The sequence below is a fragment of the Vanessa atalanta genome, chromosome 14 (assembly GCF_905147765.1).
Source record: "Vanessa atalanta chromosome 14, ilVanAtal1.2, whole genome shotgun sequence".
NCBI lineage: Eukaryota > Metazoa > Arthropoda > Insecta > Lepidoptera > Nymphalidae > Vanessa > Vanessa atalanta.
Window position 1 is genome coordinate 11,917,478 of NC_061884.1, and position 25,697 is coordinate 11,943,174.

The 25,697-nt window shown below is 33.3% G+C and overlaps 2 protein-coding genes across 2 annotated transcripts; both read left to right on the forward strand.

Moving 5' to 3' along the window:
• Positions 1-602: 602 nt before the first annotated feature.
• LOC125068676 (MD-2-related lipid-recognition protein-like) lies at positions 603-7,792 on the forward strand. The gene is made up of 4 exons (XM_047677949.1): positions 603-762; positions 6,207-6,314; positions 6,895-7,067; positions 7,649-7,792. The coding sequence occupies exons 1-4, from the start codon at positions 672-674 to the stop codon at positions 7,736-7,738; spliced, it is 462 nt and encodes a 153-aa protein (XP_047533905.1). The 5' UTR covers positions 603-671; the 3' UTR covers positions 7,739-7,792.
• A 1,576-nt stretch (positions 7,793-9,368) lies between these two features.
• LOC125068675 (MD-2-related lipid-recognition protein-like) lies at positions 9,369-12,214 on the forward strand. The gene is made up of 4 exons (XM_047677948.1): positions 9,369-9,518; positions 10,458-10,574; positions 11,112-11,284; positions 12,105-12,214. The coding sequence occupies exons 1-4, from the start codon at positions 9,377-9,379 to the stop codon at positions 12,192-12,194; spliced, it is 522 nt and encodes a 173-aa protein (XP_047533904.1). The 5' UTR covers positions 9,369-9,376; the 3' UTR covers positions 12,195-12,214.
• The last annotated feature ends 13,483 nt before the right edge of the window (positions 12,215-25,697 follow it).

The following is a 25,697-nucleotide window of genomic DNA, read 5'->3' on the forward strand; positions in this document are numbered from 1 at the left end:
AGTCTGTCTAAGTGTTGTGTATTGATGATAACGATTTTTTCTTCCTGAGGGATTTTGCTCACGAGAGCCAATCTCAAGGGAGACAAGTCAAATACGCAGGACATATTATGGGGCACATACATATGTGTGCGCAAGTACTGGTACACTCTCTTTTCCCTTATTATGATAAAGCGATGAGGCAAATCCGACATGACCGGAATTCAAGCACAGGACCAACGGTTTAAGGTTTTACGTGCTTTGCGGGGCACTCGAATGTAGACGCTTCCAACTTCCTAAATCCGAATTTTTCGACAGATTTCATTAAATAACAGACAATATAATACGATATTTTGACTACAATGTACACGAAAAACGAGTTTATGTTGTATACTAAATCTTAATTAAAATTTAGTTGATTAAAATGTTTAACATCTTCTTCTGGAATTCCTTCTGACATTACAATAATCATACATAGAAGCATCAAATAGAACTCTCTATTCAATATACCGCAAATGCTGACACACACATACGTACAGACGAACATTCCTATCAATGATATTAGTAAGCAGTTAATGGGTACGTAAGTAACTAATTACCACTTATCTCCGGGTCACGATGTCATCATCCGATGTTATTTGTGAAACAGAGTTGACCAAAGCAGACGGAACCAGTGTTTACTGAGCCTTGACAAAATGTCGACAAATATCCTCTTGATATTCGCGTTGTTATCTACCATCAGCGTTGTATTAGCGAATGTCGCTAATTTTAAAAAATGTGACGAAGGTGAGTTTTAATAATAAAATATATTAATTTATAAATTTAATATTTAATAATTTATTTGCCAAGATTTATTCGATGTTAATGTCTGGCTTCGCTAACGTTATTTATGTTTTCGAACGCTTGCTCTCTTTCTCTCTTTGCAATTTTCGATATGTTTGAGGAAGACAACGGATCCCCCACACGTAGCGAACTAGTTAAGGCGACGCCATAATTACCTGATTAATATATATTTTAACCTCACCAAAACCAACCAGTTGTTATATTAATGTATTGCTTTAATCCGATTTTTATGTCGTCCGCCTGACCACTTTTGGCCACGTCGGCTTCTTTCAAGGAGAATAAGCCAGGACATACTATAGTGCATCATCATAAGCCATGGAACGGCAAATCTAGAAAATTAATGTATAAACAATAACCATTAGAAAAACTAATTGAAAAGTCAAATAAGTAAACAAAATTAAGAGAAAGAGAAAGTGGACTATTGGAAAAAGAAAACAATACCTTTGTATTAATGACTTACTTACAGGCTTTGTTTGATGTGTTATATTACGTACCTATTAAACGTAAATTCATGTATCTAGCTGTTCCAAACGACCTCATCCTCGATTCATTTATTTTATTTAATAGGTTTCATATCCCGAAATTTATAGTATTATATATCCTTATTGGGCTACAAATATATCATGTATATTGTAAATTTAATTTCAATCGGTACAAACCTTCAGTCGTGATTATTACAAACAGATAATGTCATACATAGACAATTTATATGCGTACATATAAATCATAGCGAGGATCCCAAACCCAACCCCACTAGAAAGTTCGTCTGGTTAGGTACCACACTCTGGTCAATTATTCTACCGCTGAATTGTACAGATTACAACAATGAGTGAACCATTGTCCTTACATAAACAGGCAGACAAGTAAACGACGTTAATATTTCTTTCAATACTATGGGCGACGATCATTTACATCGGATAGCCAATTTGAAACTGATAGCAATTAAAAAATACATATTAAATGGCCCAGTGTTTTAAACGCGTGAATATTAGCCTAAAATTTAAATTTAATTCAGATTATTATTTGTGCTCATTATATAAAGAAAATACCGTATTAGAAAAATGGAATGAAATTATATCTCGGTCATCCATCAACGCACATTAAAGAAGCGTGTTGGAATGAACTTTTTAAACATTGTAAAATTTTACCGGTGCAGGCACAGTTGGAATATTCAATGTTATAAGATTTTTTTTTAACAACATATACTGGTATAAAGTACAACATTCTGACGTCACTCGTGGCCGTTTATGCACTCCGAGTGCGCGCAATAGGTACGGCGAGCGTACGAGTGCTTACCTATTTCCTCGCCTTGTTAATGATCTACCTACTGATGTACGGGACAATATTACTCCTTGTACCATTAAAAAAAAATTAAATTATTCTCTCTAAGTCAGTTATAACTGATTTAAAAAGTATTAATTATAAATTATGAATGTATTATTTATTAAAAAGTATTAAAAATGTTAATTAATTTTAATGTTCTGTAGATAGATTTTGTTAGCGTTCATTACCTATATGTATAATATAAATATAAACCTAAATGTAGTTTTTCTAACTCTAGCAAAATTATAATAATTTTAGAATTAATTTAATTTCGTTTGTAATTTTAAATAAATAAATAATAAGCTACTCGCCTAGCTAGCCTTCTTCTGTAAAGGAGAGGAGACTTAAGCTAAGTTTGTTATATTTTAGTCTATTTTACCAAGACAAATTTTACCGCCAAAATGCAATACTTAGTTTGATTTTGTTCCAATTTGAAGAGTAATTAAGCCAGTGTTACTACAGGCATAATGTACGAGTACATAACCTCTTAGTTCTCAAAGATGTTGGCGCATTGGTGATATGACGAATGATTAATATTTATTTAAATGACGACTACTTATTATAAATCCATTTGCAGACCCATATAACATAAAAAGAATATAGTTTTGTGCACAGACTATATCTATCACTTATAAAAACCTGAATGAACTGGATTTGTTTAGTTTAATCTTTCGTAATAATTATTATCATATTTATTGCATTCATTTAATAATAATAATTAAGTAGTAGACTCTACACTTTGACCTGAGTACAATGCTTAAACTATAGGACTGTTCACTCATAAAGGCGACTCACTTAAATTATCGACGTGCACACGTATCAAATATAATATATTTTGCTGTCTTTATTTTTGCCCGTCTGAGTAGGTAGACTCACTCAACAGACATACAAAAACCAACCAGCAATACTTGTATTGCTGTGTTCCGTTTTTAAGGGTGAGTGAGCACTCACCCCTATAGCTCACAAGGGATATAACATCTTAGTTCCCAAGGTTGATGGTGAATTCGCTTATAAGGGATGGTTATTATTTCTAAAAGCGCCAATGACAAAGGGCGGTGTTGACCATTTAACATCAGGTGGCCCATTTGCCGGTACGCTTATCTGTTACATAAAGAAATATATAATCGATTTTTTTAATCGTATTATTTGGAAAATAATTATTGTATAGTATCTTTCTAATAAAACACAAGTATAATAAAATAAAAAAGCAAAATTTTATAATATGAGAAAGAAAAGAGACGGGTATATTTATTTAAAACCTCTACCGTAAGGGTTATTATTTAAACTTTAAATAATAACCCTTACGGTAGACGCATATGTAACATCTCACCTTGGTATTAACACCATATATTCGGGACATGGGCCGGTACCACCAGACAGCTAACTCTAACCGCGCACGTTTCCCCGGCTTCCTGTTACATATTGCCGTCTCTTTTCTACGAAACATCATCAGTTTTTAGGAAAGCGAGAGTAAACATAAAACATATAATATGCGCACTAGAAAATAAATGAATATAATCATAATTAATATGACTAATATTGACATACAAGTTCATTATAAGTACATTTTCAGTACATTTTAAACGAGCAGTATAATCAAACATTACATTTAAAAACTGCTTAGGATGTATTATTTACAATGTTGACTTTTTTAATGCGAGAAATCATTAATACACATAAATTTATTGCTTACAAGAAACGAAGAGCCGTAATAGCTTAGTGGAAAAAACACACGGTTCTCAAATCGCGACAATCTTAGGTTTAACATCAAGGTTTAAGTCAATAAATCCTTTTTTGGGCAAGGTATCCGTTTCTATAATAAAATTCCGCAGACATTTTTAACTTTGCCGTTTCATAGATTCAAGTCATTTGTAAAAATACATTGGTAAAGTACATATTATTTGATATAGATGGTAAAAAAGCGTAGAGTTAATGCTTGTTGACTTCCAGGTAGGATACTACATACATATATAATTGTATTTAACTAACATGACTGTATTTTTAGATGTTGAAAAAGAGTAACTACTGAGTTTCTTGCCATATCTTCTCGGTTAATTCTACATTCTCAAGCGGTAGCTTTACTTAATATAGTTTGTTAAATGAGGATTCAAAAGTGCTTGTAAAAGCCTACTTAAGTAAAGTATATTTTGATTTGATTTGATAAGCACCGTGTGCGTAATTTGTCTTTAAAATTCATCTTGTACTTAATATTTATGAAACATGCACGTGTCCAGCTATATTTTATGACAATGTAACTACCAATACGCATGGAAACGGTGTTGGAATAAGCTTTCAAACGTCTTTAAGGAATAAGCTTAGATTTCTTTAAGGAAGAGATAAGTTTTCTACCCAGAGAGTGAAAGTTTGGGAATGGCTCACCTGGTAGGAATAATAGACATCCCTGCCTTTATTTACACTGGCTCACTCACCCATCAAATCGGAGCACAACAATACTAAGTATTGCTACTTCTTGGTTGGTATCCAGACGGGCTTGCACAAAGGTCTATTCCTACCAAGTAAAAGTAGTTACGTTTTACAAGAAATCTTAAATAAAATGTGAATTTTGTTATTGATTATTTTTTTCCCATCGACATAAATAAAAAATCCTCATAGTATTAAAAATAATTTTACTTAAGCTATCAAGTGTACTTCTTAACGCAATCTTAGTTGAAAGGTCAAATATTACACGAATTGCGACCGATATTATTCATAGCATGTTTTTACTAACAAAATTGAGCGATATAGGTACGTAATAGAAACCAAGTTGATTATCGTTATTTTTCATTATATAGGACGAGCAAAAAGACAATCTGGTGGTAAGTGATCACCACCGCCCATAGACAATGGCGTTGTGAGTAATATTAACCATTCCTTACATCGCCAATGCGCCACCGACCTTGGGAACTAAGATGTTACGTCCCTTGTGCCTGTAGTTACACTGGCACACTTATCCTTCAAACTGGACACAACAATACTGAGTACTACTGTTTGCTGGTACGACGGGCTTGTACTAGGCCCTACCGCCAAGTATACATATATAGTATAATACAGATTTACATAACTAACTTCATGTTGGACGAAACAGATTACACGTATTGTTACTCTTGTTTACGATCACATTTATATATATAGAAAGAAAATTAACCATTCCCTAAAGTTAGTTAAAAGAATTAAGACACATAGATTGGTTAATTCTACGGAACCAGACGGGAATGGTTACTGGGGTAATGCTAGTGTCCTCGCTACCATTCTACGCGGCAATGATTTGACCAAAAGCTATTTTAAACTTTGCTTTGTATATTTTAGTTCTCAATGTAAATATTTCTACATAAAAATAGTTATTGTTTACTCGTAAAATATAGGCGAGACACAAAGACTCGCACATTGTGGGTGTGGGGTTCTTTGTGTCGAAGTAAAAATATAGACTTTCTTCAAAATGTTTGTATAAAAACTTTAAATTGAACTTAGATAAAGCCATGTCACTTATCGGCCATCGTACCGAATGGCACGTAACGCAATCGCGCAGCGCACCAGAGGTTAAAATTATACGTTTTTTTATCGAATTATTAGATTAAGCCCGCTATTTCAAAACCGTATCTTTTTTTTTATAATTCTCTACTTATAACTGAGCTATGCTTATTGAGACATCGCTGGCGTGCCTAGGGCCAGCTACCCTTAGAGTCCCTATGTGGACTCCGAACATCTGACTTAAGCCTCATAACTTATCTTCAAAGCAAGAATATCTTCTATGTGAGTTCGTTCCATCTTAAATTATATCGATACGATTGTAGTCAAGCGTTAGCCAAATGTAAAAAAAAAAAATTATCTCGCCCTCACCGCTCTCGCCTGGTGACGCCGTCGAGGCCACTCAGGATAAAAAATATACTATCAATAATTACATATATACACTATACAATTATATAGATTATAATATTATATAGATATTATAATATTTTTTACAAAAATACTATTAAGTCAATAATCATCAAGGATAGAAATATTAAACTAATAGTCGAAATAAAACATATAACTACTTTTTTTAAAGCAAAAATCTTTCTTTTCAGTTAGCATGTGTGATATAAGCGAAGTTCGCATCGAGCCGTGCAGCAATCCGAAAAAATGTTTGCTCAAAAAGGGAGCGACGTCTACTATATCTATTGACTTCACACCCAGTAAGTAATACATTTATTTTATACTAATTGATTAAATATAAATAAATATATTCTAAAACTATAGCACTTGTGAAATTTTTTAAAAGCGTTCTTTTGTAGTGATCTGGTGAATACCGTTTAAGTTTACTTCAAAACTGCTAATTTTAATGACCTGGTCCTTGTCTAGTCTGTTACTAGCCACTGCACCAACGAGGGTTATTGGTCCCCTATGGACGAGCTATTCGTCCACTAATGTATGTTCGAATCTTGTGTAACATCTTGTTTTATAAAAAAAACATTAAACAAAAACTCAAATCACAAATTTTAAAAACTCATACCTCATTTTCCAAGTATATTGCGTGTACAGAGCAATACCCTCACAGGAGGAGGTTAAGCAATAATGACATCGAGCATCTGAACCTCATTTTACCTATTTTTCGAATCAATGTTATTTATATATATAAATTTTATTAAATGTGTTACGGTACAGTATTCTTACATTTTCAAAGTTAGTTTTTAGGTAAGGCAGTCAAAAATATATCGTATAATACCATAAATCTACTACAGTGCACTTAAGATGTTTTTTTTATTTTGTCATCAGAATTTTCGAGCGACAAGATGTTGACTGGTCTGTTTTGGGCAAGTGACGCAGGAGATGTTCCGTTCCCAGACCTTGAAGAGGCGGACGCTTGTAAATTCACTTCCTGTCCGCTGGAGGCTGAGAAGCAAAATCGACTCGATTACAGTCTTGTATTGGGCAAGAAACTACCTAATGTTAGTACAAATGTATAAATATTTTTATAGTATTGATAGGCGGACTGTCAAATGGCTCACCTATTAATAAATAGTAACCACTATCATAGACATTGACGCAGTGAGGCAATGTCACGGCATACCTTCTGGTTGCAGCCGAATAGGCCGGCACACCCGGAGAAGTACCACTCTCTCACTTGAAATCAGTGTAAAGTAGTAGCTAAACTGCCGTGTTTCGTCCGGTATGTGAGAGTCCCAGAGGCTCAGTCCCAGAGGTTTTAGAGGTTGACGCATTGGTTGAAGGGAAGATTTGGAATGAATTACAATAGGGCGCTTCAATGCGGAATGGGGGATAAATATTTGGCAGAAATTTGTCTGATATGAGATTGCATAATAACAGTTATCAATATAACCTTTTTTTGATAGCTCTAATATTTGTATGCTTTTGATATTAAACTTGCTGATTAAATCATGGCCTGTTCTCACCCACAACTGGAACACAAAACATTATTATTACTATTATTCCAATCGAAAAGACGATGGACTTACCAAATTTAAAACATAATTTGGACTTAATAATTATTTTATTTATGTTTTTCCAGGGTATTTTTGAGATTAAATGGAAGATATGGAACAAAGACAATGCACCAGAAAACTGCTGTTTCATAGCCAAAATAGAACTTAGAAAATAACGAGTGTGTTAAAATAAATACTGTGTTTATTAAAATAAACGTTTAAATATATCATAATATAATATTTTTATTTACACAATCAAAAATATGAACATAAACAATGTAATATGATGGTATGACTTCTCACGACCTGATTAAAAATCAATATCTATTCCAGTATCAAGTAGGGTTTTACACGAAATTTGTAAGAAATAAGAATGTCGATTCTTATATCTTTTAACCGGATTACAATAATAGTAAAATGTATCTCTCATTCTACCGAAACGATCAGATATGAACCTTAGTAGTAAGTCTATTTCAGTTACAAATGTACATATGTCAAGTCATATCCTGATACCTAAAATCACCAAATATTGACTACGCTTTTTTAACATCTATATAATCTTGTGTTGAGTAATATGATTATTAATTTAAATGTTTTTTAATTAATTATTTTAATTTAATATTAATTAAAACATGTGATTTTGTTCCAAACGATTACTTAACTAGTAGATGGTACTTTAGTAAATTAGTGGACATTTTCAGCAAAAGTAAAAAACGCTGTTCAAATGCAGGTTGGTGGATAGAACATGTTGCCATATGTTGAAATTAACACATGCAGGTTTCTTCACGATATTTTTCTTCACCGAGCACGAGTTTAATTACAATCAAAGATTAAGCTCATAAAAATTCAGCGGTGCTGGGTTGAACCCGCAATGATCGGTTAAGATGCATGTTGGTTAAAACCAATGGTACATCTCGGATTTTACATTTCAAAACATTTACTATACACTATATACATTTACTTTAAAGTTGCAAGCTATTAAGAGTAGTATCTAAGACTGGTTACGGTATCAAACATTTGAACCATCCCGACTAATGGAGCCCCATAAATATAAAACTGCTCGTGAAGATACAGAAATATCTTTTAAAACGTTACTTGTATCGTGATGGTTCTCTGATCTGACAAATGAATTGTCTATTTTCTATTTCAACCACAGGAGGATAAAAGCTAATAAATAACATTTTGCATCGAAGTGACGCGATATAATTAATTGGTCGAGATTTGGAATAGTCTATGGTAATCATTATGGATTAGTGGATCTCCCGCGAAACTTCGCGTTTATTCAAAATATTTTTTTAGGAAGTTTGGCGCCAGATTGATGAAACCTCTTTTAAATTAAATCTATAATGTGAAATAGTATACATTAGTTCATTTAGAATGTTTATGTTTTAATTTTTTTTTCTTATACAGCCATAGTACCGCTCTCTAACCGACCAGTAACTTTTTTCCGCTCTCTAAAATTAATATTTTATTAAATCGTAAGAATTTAGTAAATTGCAATCAAGAATCCCCTTTAATTTTCTGCAAATGTTCAAAATGAGACCATAACCGATTTTTTATCTGCAGCCATCGTCCCATAATCACTTGGACAAAAATCGGCTTCCGCTATTAATATATGAGATTATCGAAATATTACCGTTTTGTACGTCGACGAAGCTATCAGAACTTTAATTAGCTGCTCTAATTAAGGTTGGTAAATAGACACATGGCAGAATATAATTCGACACAAATAATCGGAATCCGAAGAGCCATCTGGTGGAGTTATATTTCAACGGACAACAACATGAACTCTTATCTGTAAAATAATATTATTAATGAGACTTATTTGTGACGGTCGGACAACTGTTCCATTTATAAATCGTATCCTAAAGACAATGGACGTGCGATTTATCATATTATTCGCTTTTTATATTTACGTTAATTGTGAATATGTTAATAGAAGGTTTTGTAAAAACGGTACGTATTAAACGATTATATATTACCTTATGTATTTAACAGAGTCAAAATATAAGGACCTACTCCTGAGTGTCGTATCGATTTCAATCTTTGCAAATATTATCTTTCGATTCCCAATTTTAAGTATTTTGCCAGAATTTTAGCCCTGACACCGAATTTGGAACTGCTTTTTTTATTTTAAACAGCAATGCAGTCTTGCTAATGAGACATGACGGTAAGACATAATCACTACCCATATACATGGGCACTGAAAGTATTATCAACCCTCCCTTACATTGTAACAGTGCCACCAACCGCTTGCGCTATTAGATCCTCTATAAATTGTTCCCTGATATCCCCAAGTTTTATTAGTTCTCTACTATTGGCATACCAGGTGGTTTGTGGATAAAGTAACAGATTGTAAATGACTTACTTCTGGACCTATTTTCCTTTTGAGGAGAATATTTGGAGCTTATTCCACGCTGCTCCAAAGTAATATAAAAATATTTAAACACATTCAGTGGCTTACCGGGCTCGAATCAAGAACCTTCGGTTCAGAATCATGTGTTGTTTGTGGTGCTTGAGAAATAGTCCTACACTGTTTGTTGAGATGGACTATCTTCTTTTTCAGAACCACATAGCTAATTAAAAGCTTATATGAAAAAACACTATGATACCAGCGAGATGATATGTTGATGGAGCAGCAGGTCGATTTTTGAACTCTTCTATGGTAATAAATTCGAGTTATAGCAAAGAGTGAGATATGTACGGGACATACTGCAGTCAGAATCGTCACGTTTAATTTATTATATATTCTATAATATCTAGCTATTCTTTGCTCCATGACTTTTGCTTAGAATATCGATACAATTACATTAATTGGCGTTTTCTTATGTTTATATCATTTATCAATTTGAAATTGATGACATTGTTTTTTTTTATATATATGTATGTTTTTAGTGGACCTCAATAAATGCAGCATTCACAGTGTGAAATTGGATCCCTGTCCAGATGGCCCAGGGTTCTGTCTGATAAGACGGGATATGCCGTACTCTCTGGCATTTGATCTTACACCACGTAAGCCTATAATATAATTTACAATTTATTTCTACAGTTTATGGAATGCTTTTAATGACACTTTACCTTAATCTTAGGTCTCTTTTATAATTTTCCAAAAAAAATAATGTAAATAAGAAATATTGAATCTTAACGATCCTTAGGAAGACCATTGCACAAGTGATACTTATTCTCTGATTAAGATTTCATATAAAGATTTTCAAGAAATGATTGTTGTTTAGAAAAAGTATTACGTTAATTTTAATTGTTCTGTCTTTTATAAGTAATAATGTTTAGATTATATTATGTATACGTCTTTACAATAAGATACAGAAAACGTTCAAATATGTTTTATTGTATGCAAAAAAAATGGAATGTTTGTGTGAGAAGTTGTTATAGATTGTATTGATTTCCGATTCTGTTGTGAATTTTACAAAAACAATAACGTATTGAATAAACAATTTGCCTTCGTTAACACTAACATTGAAAATGAACACACCATTATCACCGTAAAAATAAAAACAATTTCAGTAACGTAATTATCATATTTACATTTAGATTTTGAAGCGGAGAAACTAAAGTTCTCGATCTTCAGTGACGAGAGTAACTCAGGAACATTCAATGGTATTGTGACGCCCCCAGTCGATGCTTGCGAATACCACTCTTGTCCTCTTGAAGATAATGTAAGACAAGTATTTGATATCGACTTTGAGTATACGAGGAAGGCTCATGTAAGTAGCTGCAAGATAATACCAAGAGTATTCGTCCAGTTAGTAAACTGTTACTTTTTTCGCTATAGTTAAATTAATCTATTTTTCACTAGTATTTCTATAGATTATATTAATCACTAGTATTACAATAAAATACAATGTAAATTAACAGACTGCAAGCATCCCACTGCTGGGCCAAGGCCTCATCTCCCTTTTGAGGAGAAGATTTGGAGATTATTCCACCACGCTACCCCAATGCGAGTCGGTCTATTCACATGTGGCAGAATTTCATTAAAATGAGACATATTCAGGTTTCCTCGAGATGTTTTCCCGCCGAGCACGAAAATAATTTTAATGGCCCCCCTGATAGTAAGTGGTCACCGCCGACCATAGACAATGGCGCTGTAAGAAATATTAACCATTCCTTACATCGCCAACATGCCATCAAACTTGGGAACTAACATATCATGTCCGTTGCGCCTGTAGTTACACTGGCTCACTCACCCTACAAACCGGAACACATCAACACTAAGTACTGTTATTTGGCGGTAGAATAAAGTTTAGAACTTTTAACATACTGTCTCACGGGTTAATGCTGTAGAATAACAATCGGCACGCACAAGTTACCTCACGATGTATTTTTCTTAAAGTGAAATAAAGCACGTGACCTTCGAATAAGATCTACTTATTATCTCCCCTGGCCATTTCAGCTCTTTATAGTTTTATCACTTTTCATTTATGTAAGGAATTGAAGACGATTTAATTTAATGCCAGAATTAAAATGGTACGTATTTTGGGCAATAATAAGATTTTTATCAAAAGGGTTTAACATCTTTTTCAGGGCAAATTCCCAATTGAGATGAGATTGTGGAACGCGAAGGACGAATCTGATGTTTGTTGTTTCACCTTTAATGTGCAAATGTTGAAATAAATCTTTCATAGTATTTCATAGTTTGTTTTTTCGTTTTTCCTTAACCCTCTTGATAGTTGAGACATAAGTCAAGGATCAGTTACTGCCTCGGTACTTATAAGGCTACAGATACTGATATTTTTGGTTAAAGTGGAGTATTTAACTTTCCCTTAATCGGATCTTAGATTGCAATGCATAGGACCGGAAATAGTTCTGTTCCAAGCCGCCTAGTGCTTGGAACAGAATTTCACCTTTACACAAATTCCGAGAAGGGCAGACACTACCAACCTCCAAACTCAGAATATAATAATAGAACCTTTTATTTCCGAAACTTACACTTTACAAAAGTTTACAAAGGAATTACGTTAAAAGTAAATATTTCTACTAAATAATGTCTCTTAATTCGGTATGCCTTACGGCAAAGGCCTCCTCCTATTCTTTCCACTGCTGCCTGTCTGCTGCTGCTCTGGTCCAAAAGGGTCCTAGGGTCAATTTTAGTTCATCTTCCCATCTTCTAACTTTGCGACCTCTACTCCTAACTCCATCTCTTGGGTACCACACTGTCACTCGTTTGCTCCATTTTTCTATTTTACAGCGAAGCATATGTCCAGTCCATCTCCATTTAAGTTGATCAATTCGTAAGAGTAAGTCCGTTAGTTTCGTTTTACGCCTTAACTCAGAATATACATGTTTATTATTAGTGGTACAGCGTATCAATAATAACATAATTTGATTGAAAAATGCTAAACTTAATGTGCGTCACACATTTGGAAAATCACAGTGATATAAACTATATTTACCATGGATTTAAATAACATTGAAATTGAAGCTGAACGAGTGGTCCTCAAAGTTACTAAAGCGGACAGAAGCACTAGAAGTACAGCGAAAGAACGTGAATGCGCGAACGTTCGCTCGCGCAAACGAGACGTCACTACTGATTAATAATTCTATTCACATTTAAGCGCTTTCTTGAGCATACGTACGCACGCTGCAAATTGCGTTGAAATTTCGCCAGATGTGCATTGACCCTTACCGGGAAACTAAGCTTCGTTAACAATCTCAAAGACAGATCTAGAGAATGTATCTAGAGTAACAAAGTTATCGCAACATCAGTAATTATATCAGTTCGCTTTCCAGACATCTAATCAAATCGTGATCATGAGCGAGTATTATTAAACGATTTAACAGTAGGTATTTTTCATACAATTTATAAATAATGAACTTTTCTGTTGAATTTTATTTAGATGCGTGAATAGCCTCATGAGCCCTGAGAAAGATATATTAAATCCAAATAAAATCATTACAGTTATGCGCGTAAATTATCGAGTAATATGTACAGAACATGCGACGCATCTCATATTTTGTCTAACCCTATTCCACCTGTCTAAAATATTTAGTGTAATTTTCATAAAATAGTATAGATGGCATTACTGGTCTTTTAAATCGCGCTGACGTTATGTTTAAACGATTTTATATTAATAGTGTAATCATGTCAGTAAAATGAGTTGTTCAAGAGCATGGAAGTTCAATTCAGTGAGTAGTGTGATCAGTACAATAGTGCAGTGTTGGCACCACCTGTAATGTAAAAGTTTGTACAAATTCGGTTCATGATCGACTTAGATTGATTGAAGGGTATTGATTTTTCATCAGATCTAAGAAACTCTAATACTAATAATGTTTATCATAAGTTCAATGAACTGTAACTCAGGACGAAGTACGTTTTATTTTTTATCTGCAGTAATGAGTTGAGAGCGCGTCTTCTTCCAAGTTTTGCTAACGGACTAACAGGGTTACTTGAAAAACCGGTCTTTGCTTACCGTAACTGCTGTATCAAATACAAAACGCTTTGAATAAAAATGTTTTATTTATATTTTATATACAGATTTTTGAGTCAGTCATTGATAATAATGTCACTAAGTCTGATATCGAATTCATTGTACTTCGCGAATAATATTCGGGTATTCCCGCCTATTCCAATACAAAAAAGAGCAAAAACAAACCTTAGATTTACATATTACTTGCGATTTGCTAATGACTGATGTATTGTACACTAAAAACGGTTATTTGTTAAAATCAAAATATACTTTATTGAAGTAGGCTTTTACAAGCACTTTAGAATCGTCATTTAACAAACTATATTAAGTGAAGCTACCATATTTATATCTTTATTTATAATAAAATACTATTTTACTCATCAACTTATATCCATTATTACCAAAATGCAAACAACAGCGTCGATATTATATGTATATATTTTTTTACGAATCCATATAATCAAGTTTTCGACTAATTATATCATGCCGATAATATGTCAAAGATATTTCTTTGTTCTATTTGCAACCCTTGTGATTAGATTAAGCCTTAGATTTTAGATATTTCTTGATAGATCCTTAGTTCATATAGACTAGTTCTATGATCAATTTAGTTATCTATACTTATATTACAAAGGCGAAAGTTACTCTGTCTGTCTGTTACGCTTTGGTTAAACCAGGAAAAAAGTAAAGGACGAGCTGCTTTATACCTAAAACTTACGCCCGCGCCTAACAAACGAGCGAAAATTTGTAACGTATAAAAAAATCACAGTCTTAACAAGATTAAATATTCCGCGCGTGTGTTCGTAATTCTTCTGCTTCTAGACTTGTTAACCGATTTTATTTTTTTTCGTTGTTCTTAGAAACTCACCTGAAGCATAGTTACTTTATTGTTGAACTTAGTATATGCCGCCGATATTCCCATCCAGCATATGTTATTTTTATTACATTACATTATACATTACATTAGAAGCCTGTAAATTTCCCACTGATGGGCTAAGGCCTCCTCTCTCTTCGAGGAGAAGGTTTGGAGCATATTCCACAACGCTGCTTCAATGCGGGTTGGTGGAATATACATGTGGCAAAATTTCGTTGAAATTAGACACATGCAGGTTTCCTCACGATGTTTTCCTTCACCGCCAAGTACGAGATAAATTATAAACATTCACTTGGTGGTAGGGCTTTGTGCAAGCCAAGGGTGAGTGAGCCAGTGTAATCACAGGCACAAGGGACCTAACATCTAGGTTCCCAAGGTTGGTGGCACATAGGTGATGTAAGGAATGGTGAATATTTCTTACAGCGCCTTTGTCTATGGGCGGTGGTGACCACTTACCATCAGGTGGCCCATGTGCTCGTCCGCCAACCAATGCCATAAAAAAAACATAAATTAAGCACATGAAAATTCAGTGGTGCCTGCCTGGGTTTGAACCCGGTTAAGATGCATGCGTTCTAACCACTGGGCCATCTCGGCTCTCTTTTTATTATTCCGAACAATTTTATACAACCTTCTTGAGCCTTTTTGATTCTATATATTCAAATAAACACGTGCAAAACAACGCGGATAGTATACGATAATACATAAGCGCAATATAATTTATATATAACGTAAATTACAAAATAATTGCAACATCACTTGACATTAAATAACAATAAATGCATAACTCAACAAATTATATACGAATGTGTATTCGATTAGGTAATAATGTCCTTTTTATAGTAGGGTACTTGTAGCAAGATTAAATAGTAATGGCTGTTAGATCTTTTGCCCGTTACCTAGGAACTAGTTAGGAGCTTGAACGCACAGTACTTACACTTATCTGCAGCTTCGTTCGCGTGTTATAGGTAATTTTATTGAAGTTTCCTTTTGGAATACGCTACGAAAAACCAATAGTGAATTTTTATGATGGTCGCTCACAGGTAACATGAAAAGTACGTGGTTGCTCGCGAAAGCGCCATTTAATTGTCTTATCATCCAAAATAGACAACTTCGCATCTTATTTTGCAATGTTTATTTTATTATAAATTTAAATTGCTTGTTAAAGTAGTGGTAAAAAAGAAGAAATTACCATTTATATATATAATTATCATTTGATTATTTATAAATAGATTAATGTGACTTTATTGTGATTAATTATTTGCATGCAATTTAAAACTATGTTTATTTACGCCGAAGAAGCAGAACTTCTCACTCGCGTACATGCACCTATATTTTTCACCACGAATACATTAGATCGGCCCATGATATATTAATTTACAGTGAGACAATTTCACTGAAATTTGATAACCAATATCCGCTTGAACATTTCATACACAGACAGGGAGATATGAATCATAAAGATCCTATATGTAATTATTTTTACGTGACCGTCTACAGTGATAGGTACCACGTGGTCATTAGTTCTTTTGAATAAATAATATTTTAATCTTGGTGCTGAATTGCCTCGCTTGGCTATTACTTACAGTATCAGACATAACATTGTATTTAATGTTACGGGAGGCTGTTACGTACAAACATGTGATCAGCCCCATTACGGAACTATTTCACCCAAGGTAACGTTACAAGTAACGAGTTATTTTGTCCGGAGGAATGTACCTACTATCCAGATGTTGAGTGACTTTTACGTCTATGGATATAAATTGAATTTCGAATTTGAACTGTTATTTAACGTTTGCACTGAACGCTAAGTAGCGCTCACCTTATTAAAAATAATGCATATAATATATTTCCTACAATTTTAATGTCATAACATTTCGAATTTCGAACGTTTTATTTGTATTTTTTTATTTTATTTGGATGATTGAATAAACACACAATCCATAAATCGATCAAATTTATGGATTTTAATTAAAAATATAAAGTCGATTACGTTGAAAACATACCGTTTTATTTATTTTCTATTTAATAATATAATAGACAAACCATAACGTAAAAAAAAAAAATTATTCAAAAATATTCTTAATCTTTTATTAAATTATCTTGCGTTTCACAAAACTATATTAAGCTAGCGAGCCTTGTTTCTCACGAGTGCAATATATTAATAGAGAAGATATTATGACATAAATATAATTTATACCATATAATCAGAATAATGTAACTTTTATACCGTGAAAAAAAAAATGGAGGAACAAATTTTACCTCTTCATAATATTGGTATGGATATAAAACTACCTTCAGCAACGCGTCCGTTTTAATTTCCAATTTATAAAGCCAGTGGAGTTACAGGCAGTAGGAATTATAGCTAATCTAAGTATTCGGTTGTATGAGTTATCCATAATTTGAATGAAATTTGTAGGTATCTTACAATGTTTAGTAACAATTGCATAGAGAATATTTTATTTTATTGGACACAGTAACAAAAAACAGAATCAAACAATTTTTAATAAACATAATATAAATGCAACGTACCTAAACCAGAAACAGTTTTTTTTTTGTTTATTTCATGTATTTTTTGTTATTATTAAAACGAATAAAATTATTAAAAGAAGTTATTACTAAAAATAAGGAACTATTTCCTTATTTGTACTATTTACTGATTTGCTTTTCTTTTTTTTTGAAATTGATACTATCATAAACTTAATTGCATCCTACTATCAGAAAATGGATTTATTTTATCATGTACACGATATTAAGTATTTGGAAGACCGTTCACAGTTTGAGCGACATAACATTTCGTTTCTCTATTTAAAATTGATCAAACATTTTCACCGAACGAAAAAATGTTTTGTTTTCAGTCATTTCACTGCCCATTGACAGACCAGACATTGTAAAAAATTTTAATCATACCAATCAAGAGCCGAGATGGCCCAGTGGCTAGAACGCGTGCATCTTAACCGATGATTTCGGGTTCAAACCCAGGCAGGCACCACTGAAATTTCATGTGCTTAATTTGCGTTTATAATTCATCTCGTGCTCGGCGGTGAAGGAAAACATCGTGAGGAAACCTGCATGTGTCTAATTTCAACGAAATTCTGCCACATGTGTATTCCGCCAACCCGCATTGGAGCAGCGTGGTGGAATATGCTCCAAACCTTCTCCTCAATGGGAGAGGAGGCCTTTATCCCAGCAGTGGGACATTTACGGGCTGCTAATGCTAAAAATCAAGGTTTCTGTATACTTTTTAATTTTAATTATCACGAAGCTTTCATAAGATTTATTCTATCGAAAGTATCAGTCATTACTCTCTCAAACAAGTCTTATCGCGGCTGTTCTACTTGATAAGCGCGGCATTGAACCCGCGACCGCTCCCTCTTTGTAAAAACAATAAAATAATTCTCGAACTTTCTATACTTATAAGAGACATGCGCACATTAAAGCTCAAAAACAAATTAAACCTATTCTAATAAATCAATTGCCCGTTTTTTTGGCTTACTGAAAACTCTTAACTCTATTGGATTCCGTATATAATAATTCTTATAGGTAAAATAAAATAATTGAAGAAAAAAAACTACTTAATATATATGTAATAATATATCAGAATATATGTATAACGCGTTTCGGAAAGAGTTTTCGTACAAACATGCTTGTAAATGAAATAAATTATTAAAAAAATTATTACTCATGTCTCTCAAATTATTGACTTAACTAATCCTGGACTTAATCAACTTGGATTAACAAGAACGAGCCATCTTACTCACACGTATTTAATGTACGAGTGAGAAACCATGATGAAAGCCACCATTTTAAATTGCCAGAGTCGGATTTAAAGGTCTGGAGGCCCTGGGGCAACAAAGCAGTGCAGGCCCTAGACCAACAGAGGCGTGGAGACCCTAATAATTATATTATGAATTAATTAGAATACTTTAATTTATATCAGTAAGATGTAATTCATTTACTTGTATCGGGAAAAAAGAGTAATTAGTAACATTATGAAAATTTGACTATATCTAGATATTTGTTGATTCGTCTGAATTTCTGTTCTGGGGCTCTCGTGTGGAGGCTCCGGGGCAGTTGTCCCGATTGCCCTCCCCTAAATCCGGCCCTGTGAATTGCTGTCATGGCATAGCTTTTAGTATTTATATTCTAACGTCAACTGGATTATTGTATAATCAGGTGTAATGGCCGTTTCAAGTATAGAAGTAAGAAAATTAAAGTTTCAAGTGCAAAATTCTTTGATTAATTTCATTTCTAGATAGACTGTAACTACGGGCACACACCCCTGTATGTCTTTACATAATATCTCAGTTCCCATGACTGAGATATTATGTCCCTGTTGTGTAAGAAATGGTTTAAATTCCTTAGGGCATCTATGAGCACTTGACCACTTACCATAAGGTTGCCCAATTGTTCGTCCACCAATTTGTTATAAAGATATAGACTGTCAAATCTGAGAACAATTGTGACTCTTAGTCTATAAGTGCACGCACACAAGTATAATGACTTCGTGAACTCAATCGTATTTATCACTCACACCTAGCTAATATAGTTGGCACATTTGTTTGTCTATAGTCACCATTCGTAGTTCGACACTCTGGACTCTATCAGAAATAAGAAACAAATAACAAAAATAAGTTGCTGGGTTTCTGTCGCCGGTTCTTCTTACATCTGCCATTTATTTCCGAACCGATAGTTTATTTTAGACAATCAAGCGAGTATTATGATACTACTCGTATATTGAATATTTTGACTTTTGATTGTGTTAGTGTACGTACACAAGGAGTGAGGGAGTTTTTATAAAAACCACAGATAAAAAAAAAACATTCATTATAGAAGCAGTATACTTGCTTATTGATTGTCATAATAATCTTGTTTTCAAGTAATTAAAGCAACAATACTAATTAAAAATAAATTTAAGTAAATGTACGTAATCATTATTATCGAAATTATTAAAAAAAAGTTACCTTACATTTATAATATTTAAGGAAAATAAATCATTATACTTATAAACTCTTTAGACTCCTTATTTCTTTGACTTTTCCTGGACTTTTATGAAATTAAAGCTTCCACCGGTTCAGAAGATTATACTAACAAGAACCTACTGTATTCCACCCGTTAAATAATATGTTAGTGCATTTATAAATAAGGATATAATGATAGATGACATGCAAACTCACAATCAAATATGTAATAGTAAATATTATTAATTTTCAATTCAACCTCTCATGTGCACAGAGTCTTAGGTAAGCTGTGAAACCGGGATTACAGGCGAGCCCGACTCCGGAATGCGAGGTGAACGAACCCGGCTGCCCTAGGTGGACCTAGGAACTAATGCTTTCACATTCAAACACTTAGATCTATTGATGCTTAATGTAATATATATTACCTAATAATATTTTATTTCTTATTACAAATACATAAAATATATTCCATAATGACTCGCTTTAACTAAAAATTACCATAAATAAGTTAAAGATAAGTAAATTATTTATATTTAACTAAAGAATATAATGATGTTTTAGAAAAAGAGACATGGGTGCGTTCGTGTGAGTGTTCTTGTTGTGTGTGTGTGTGTGTGTGTGTGTGTGTGTGTGTGTGTGTGTGTGTGTGTGTGTGTGTTTTATATGGATGTATTCATTATTTTTTTTTACTAAATTATCTTCGGCTTCATTTTAGTAGGTTTTTAAAGAATACTTTACAATTGTAGATTTATTTTTCTTTTTTTTTTGTATTAGTAGACAGACGTGCAAATAGGTCACCTGATGGTAAGTGGTCACTACCGCCCATAGATAATGGCGCTGTAAGAAATATTAACCATTCCTTACATCACCAATGCGCCACCAACCTCGGGAACTAAGATGTTATGTCCCTTGTGCCTGTAGTTACACTGGCTCACTCATCCTTCAAACTGGAACACAACAATACTAAGTACAGCTGTTTGGCGGTAGAATATCTGATGATTGGGTGGTACCTATCCAGGCGGGCTTGCACAAACCTACCACCAATTAATAAAATATATATTTATCTTTTATTAAAATAAATAAGTTGGTATAATTCACCGGTATAATTTCCTATAGTTTCTCATACGCTTTATTTATATAACTTAACGTGGACGTAATCACATCCATGACAGTTATCAACATTCATAATTATATATGAACGTAATTAAATATTACAAATCAATTTCACTTATTACCGGACATCGCAAGAACAACTAATTCAATACGCGTAATACTAATGATGGTAATATCACAAAAAAATGCTATTAATATTTTTTTAATTTATAAATACTTAAACGCAATAGTATATACGTCAAATAATTTCTACAAAATACATTGGTAAAGAAGGCATATTATTATTCGATACAAGATTGTACAGATAATAAAAGAGCGTGGAGTTAATACTTGTTGACTTCCAGGCAGGATATTCCATACATATATAATTGTATTTAACTAACATGACTGTATTTTTAAATGTTGAAAAAGAGTAACTACTGATTTTCTTGCCGGTTCTTCTCGGTATAATACATTCCGAATCGGTAGTAGCTTAACTTAATATAGTTTGTTAAATGACGATTCAAAAGTGCTTGTACTTGAATAAAGTATATTTTGATTGGTTTTGATTAAAAATACGATTTAGGCAATGAAGAATAAAGTTAACATAAATTTAATTATATTTTTAAATAACGTAAAAAATCATATAATGCTGTAATCCCCTTTCATGACAATATATATAACAAACGATGGTATACGATAAAATATATTACAATTAAGAAATGAAATCTATTCGTACCAAAATGATCAATTTATTTCTAACACCTAAAGTGTAATTAAAACTAATTAAGCTCAAGAAATGCAATGGTCTAATCACCAGCTTTGAACTCAAAATATTTGTTTCCGATTTTATAATCACTGGACACATATGATACAGTCTGAATAATTTATAAATGGAATAAAATTCTTGATACGGACATACAGGAAGACGTACCAGTTCGTAATAAATTCTACTTGAAGATGTACCACTATGATTTGACAGTGTAGTATTTATATGGAATTACAAGTCACTTTTTTATTTCCATCGTATGGTAACATTTTATGAAGGTATGGCTTCTGGTGTTAAACGAACAGGAGTTAAAACTTCCCAACAGTTTTTACTTTAGTATATTTTTATTTGAAGCTGAAATGGCAGATACTCGTAGATTGAATTGTAGATGTGAATCTTAACTAAAAATCGCATGAGTTTATTTTTTTATTTTATGTTCATGAATTGTGCTCGGCAATAAAATACATCGTGACTCGTAAGTCAATCTTCAAGTAGCGGAAGAATTTGTACCATTAATGGCTTTTTTATGGTATAGGTAGATGGACGGGCAAATGAGCCACCTGATGGTAATTGGTAACCACCGAACATAGACATTAGCTCTGTAAGAAATATTATCCATTCCTCACAATGCGCCACCAAGCTTGGTAGCTAATATGTTACGTCCCTTGTGCCTGTAGTTACACTGGCTAACTCACCCTTCAAACCGGAACACAACAATACTAAGTATTGCTTCTGGGTGGTACGATGAGTGGGTGTATGTACCCTACAACATAGAATCAATGTCGACAAGGAAAAGCCTGTTGCTACCTACCTGACTGATTCGGCCGCTGGCTAGACCAACTGCACGGGAGAAATGTCCGTTTACATAAGGATGTGCCTGCGCTAGCCTTAAACAGGTATAACAAACTACATGTATACCTTACCAAACCGTCTTCTATATAATAATTATATAATAAAATTGGAGTGTCTGTTTGTAATATTAAAATAAACGCTTTTTACTATATACACGGTAAATATAACATAATAATTTATTTTTTTGCCTGTAGGTCTTTGTCTGTTTGTTCCGGCTAATCTCTGGAACGGCTGGACCGATTTGACGGGACTTTCCCTGGAAGATAGCTGATGTAATAAGGAGTAAATACAATAATAACATTTTTATTACTTCAAACGCGCACGAAGTCGCGGGTACAGCTAGTCTATACCAATATTATATATGCGAAACGAGAAGTAACTTTGTCGGTCTGTCTGTTTGTTGCTCTTTCACGGTCCAACTACTGAAACAAATTTAGTGATATTTGATATGAAGCAAGCTTGATCTCCAAGGGATAGGCTACTTTTTTATACTTTTTTAAGACCAACCCCTATAACGCGAGAGACGCTGCGGGCGACATCTAATCGTTTAGATATTACTCATAACGTTTGTAACTAAAGCCGTGTCATAGTAAGCGCAACAGAAATTGAATTCGACTAACATAATTATGTCAACAATTTTACTTTCTCTCTTACTGTCTTTATTAATTTTATATTTGAAAGAAAAAGACAACGTTGTTTACTCAGTCAATCTCTTGTATAAATGAAACCTCTATTTTTAAATGATAATTATTCCTTTTTAAAACTTTCAGTGTATAATAATTCGTTGCCATTTTAATTTTTAAATAAGAAATACAATCGAATAGAAATCTTTAAGTGTCATACAAAATAATTCTTTAATTTATTTAAACTTATTTTAAAAACTATAATTCCGAGTTCATTGACCGATCTCGGCGGACTGTCACAAACACTGTTATTTTCTTATATACTTTCTTTACAATTAATTCGAAGCAATGTCTTCCTCACTTCAGTAATTATTGTCAAAGAGTAATCAACAGATACTCCCTTTAAAAATATACACCAATTATAGTAAAATTACTAATATAAATAATCCGAAAATTTGTTTGAGATATTTGCTGTCTAATCACATCAGAACATTTGTACATAGATTGTCGTCTGGATGAGAACATCAACAAAAAATTAACTAACAACAGCCAACCGATTTTACTTTTATACTGACTCTGCTATATAATTCACTGCAAACAGATTTCTAGTAAGTAGTATATATTTCTATATATCACTGACACAGGTCAATGGTCAATTCACAGTACGAAAATTCTACATACGAGGATCGTGTCTGTATTTAACAGCAGACATGTTACTTGGTGGAAGGACTTTATGCAAGGCCGCTTGGGAAGTCATAATTAATACATATTCTACTATCACACAGCAATTCTTAGTATTGTCGTGTTGTGAGCAACACCTGAGCCTGTAAATGTGCCAGTCTTGGGCTATAGCCACTTCACCTTTTCGAGAAGGTTTTGGAGCTTATTCCAATAGCCTGTTCCAGTCCGGGTTGGAAGACACACATGTCCCAGAATTTTATTGAATTTAGACACATGCATATTCCTTCAAGATGTTTTCAAGTTTAAGTCCGCAATCATTGATTAGGATTTGCGTTAACCACTGGACCATTGCGGCACATGGACGAAGAATGAGCGAATAAACAACGAAAATACCCAAAATCAATGAAACACCTGATAGTTACGATGTACCTGTTGACATTTTCTGTGGAGCCCCGATGCCCATATCACTTTCGCGGCCGTCAGTCGTCACACCGCCTGTCCCTCCAAATAGCAGCTCTCACCGGATCGAATTACGACTATAATATTACGTATATACTTGTTACGTTGATCTCAGAACTTCCGATGCAGAACGACATTCGCTTCCACTCCAGATATACGAAAGGAAAAGTGCATAACATCCTAAGACCTAATTTCGTCATCTGTATGTAGATTAATATTTAAATATGCATACATATTAGCGCGTCCGGATTGTGTACAGGCCCCCTGGCAATTCGAGTCTCAGGACTAAAGGTGTAGTACAGAGTTCGCGGATATATATCATGATATATATCACGACATATATCAATTGATTTTTTCCTATCATCTCAACAACACTCATAGATCTATGCTTAAGGCCTGACTCTGAATGATTACTTTTTATGATTAGTCGATTACAAATTAATATTAAAACAAAGTTAGTTGATTTATCTCACAAACAAATGAAGATATAATCATAAAAGGTACTTGTTTTTTATGTGTTTATTAATAATTTCTTTCTCAAATAGATAGACACTAATTGCTTTCTTACTTTTTTTTAATAAAAAATGTGGTATTTCGACACTTGTATTATTTTACAAATTCCTTTCACATTTTTAAGTGTTTACAGAATGAAATTCGCTTCGTTTTCTTAGCCTGGATATATATCAGATATATATCGGATATATATAAAAAAAATCGGATTTTTTATATTTATTATAAAAATCGGATTTATTCGAACCCTGTTAAATATAAATAATTGACTTATCTTTAACTTAAATGTCATTTATGGTAATTTTTTAGTTAAAGCTAGCCATTATGGAAACAAAGTGTTTTCAACCTAAAATATATTTTATGTATTTATATATATATATATAATCCCTGGTTTAGCATTAGCAGCCCGTAAATGTCCCACTGCTGGGATAAAGGCCTCCTCTCCCTTTGAGGAGAAGGCTTGGAGCATATTCCACCACGCTGCTCCAATGCGGGTTGGCGGAATACACATGTGGCAGAATTTCGTTGAAATTAGACACATGCAGGTTTCCTCGCGATGTTTTCCTTCACCGCCGAGCACGAGATGAATTATAAACACAAATTAAGCACATGAAAATTCAGTGGTGCCTGCCTGGGTTTGAACCCGAAATCATCGGTTAAGATGATTCGCTATGCAGTCAATAAGAATATTGGTACATTCTTCAGAATAGGAATGTCGCAGCCACGATTTTGGTAATAGCAATTTTTTGAATACTTGTGTTATAAATAAATGTTTTATTAATTAAAACAACTTCGTTTAATTCGTCTCATAACCATTAGCATATAGCAAGCTTCTGCAAATTAGTGATGATATATTGTACTATAATCCGTTACGTTCGAAAGTATTGTAAAT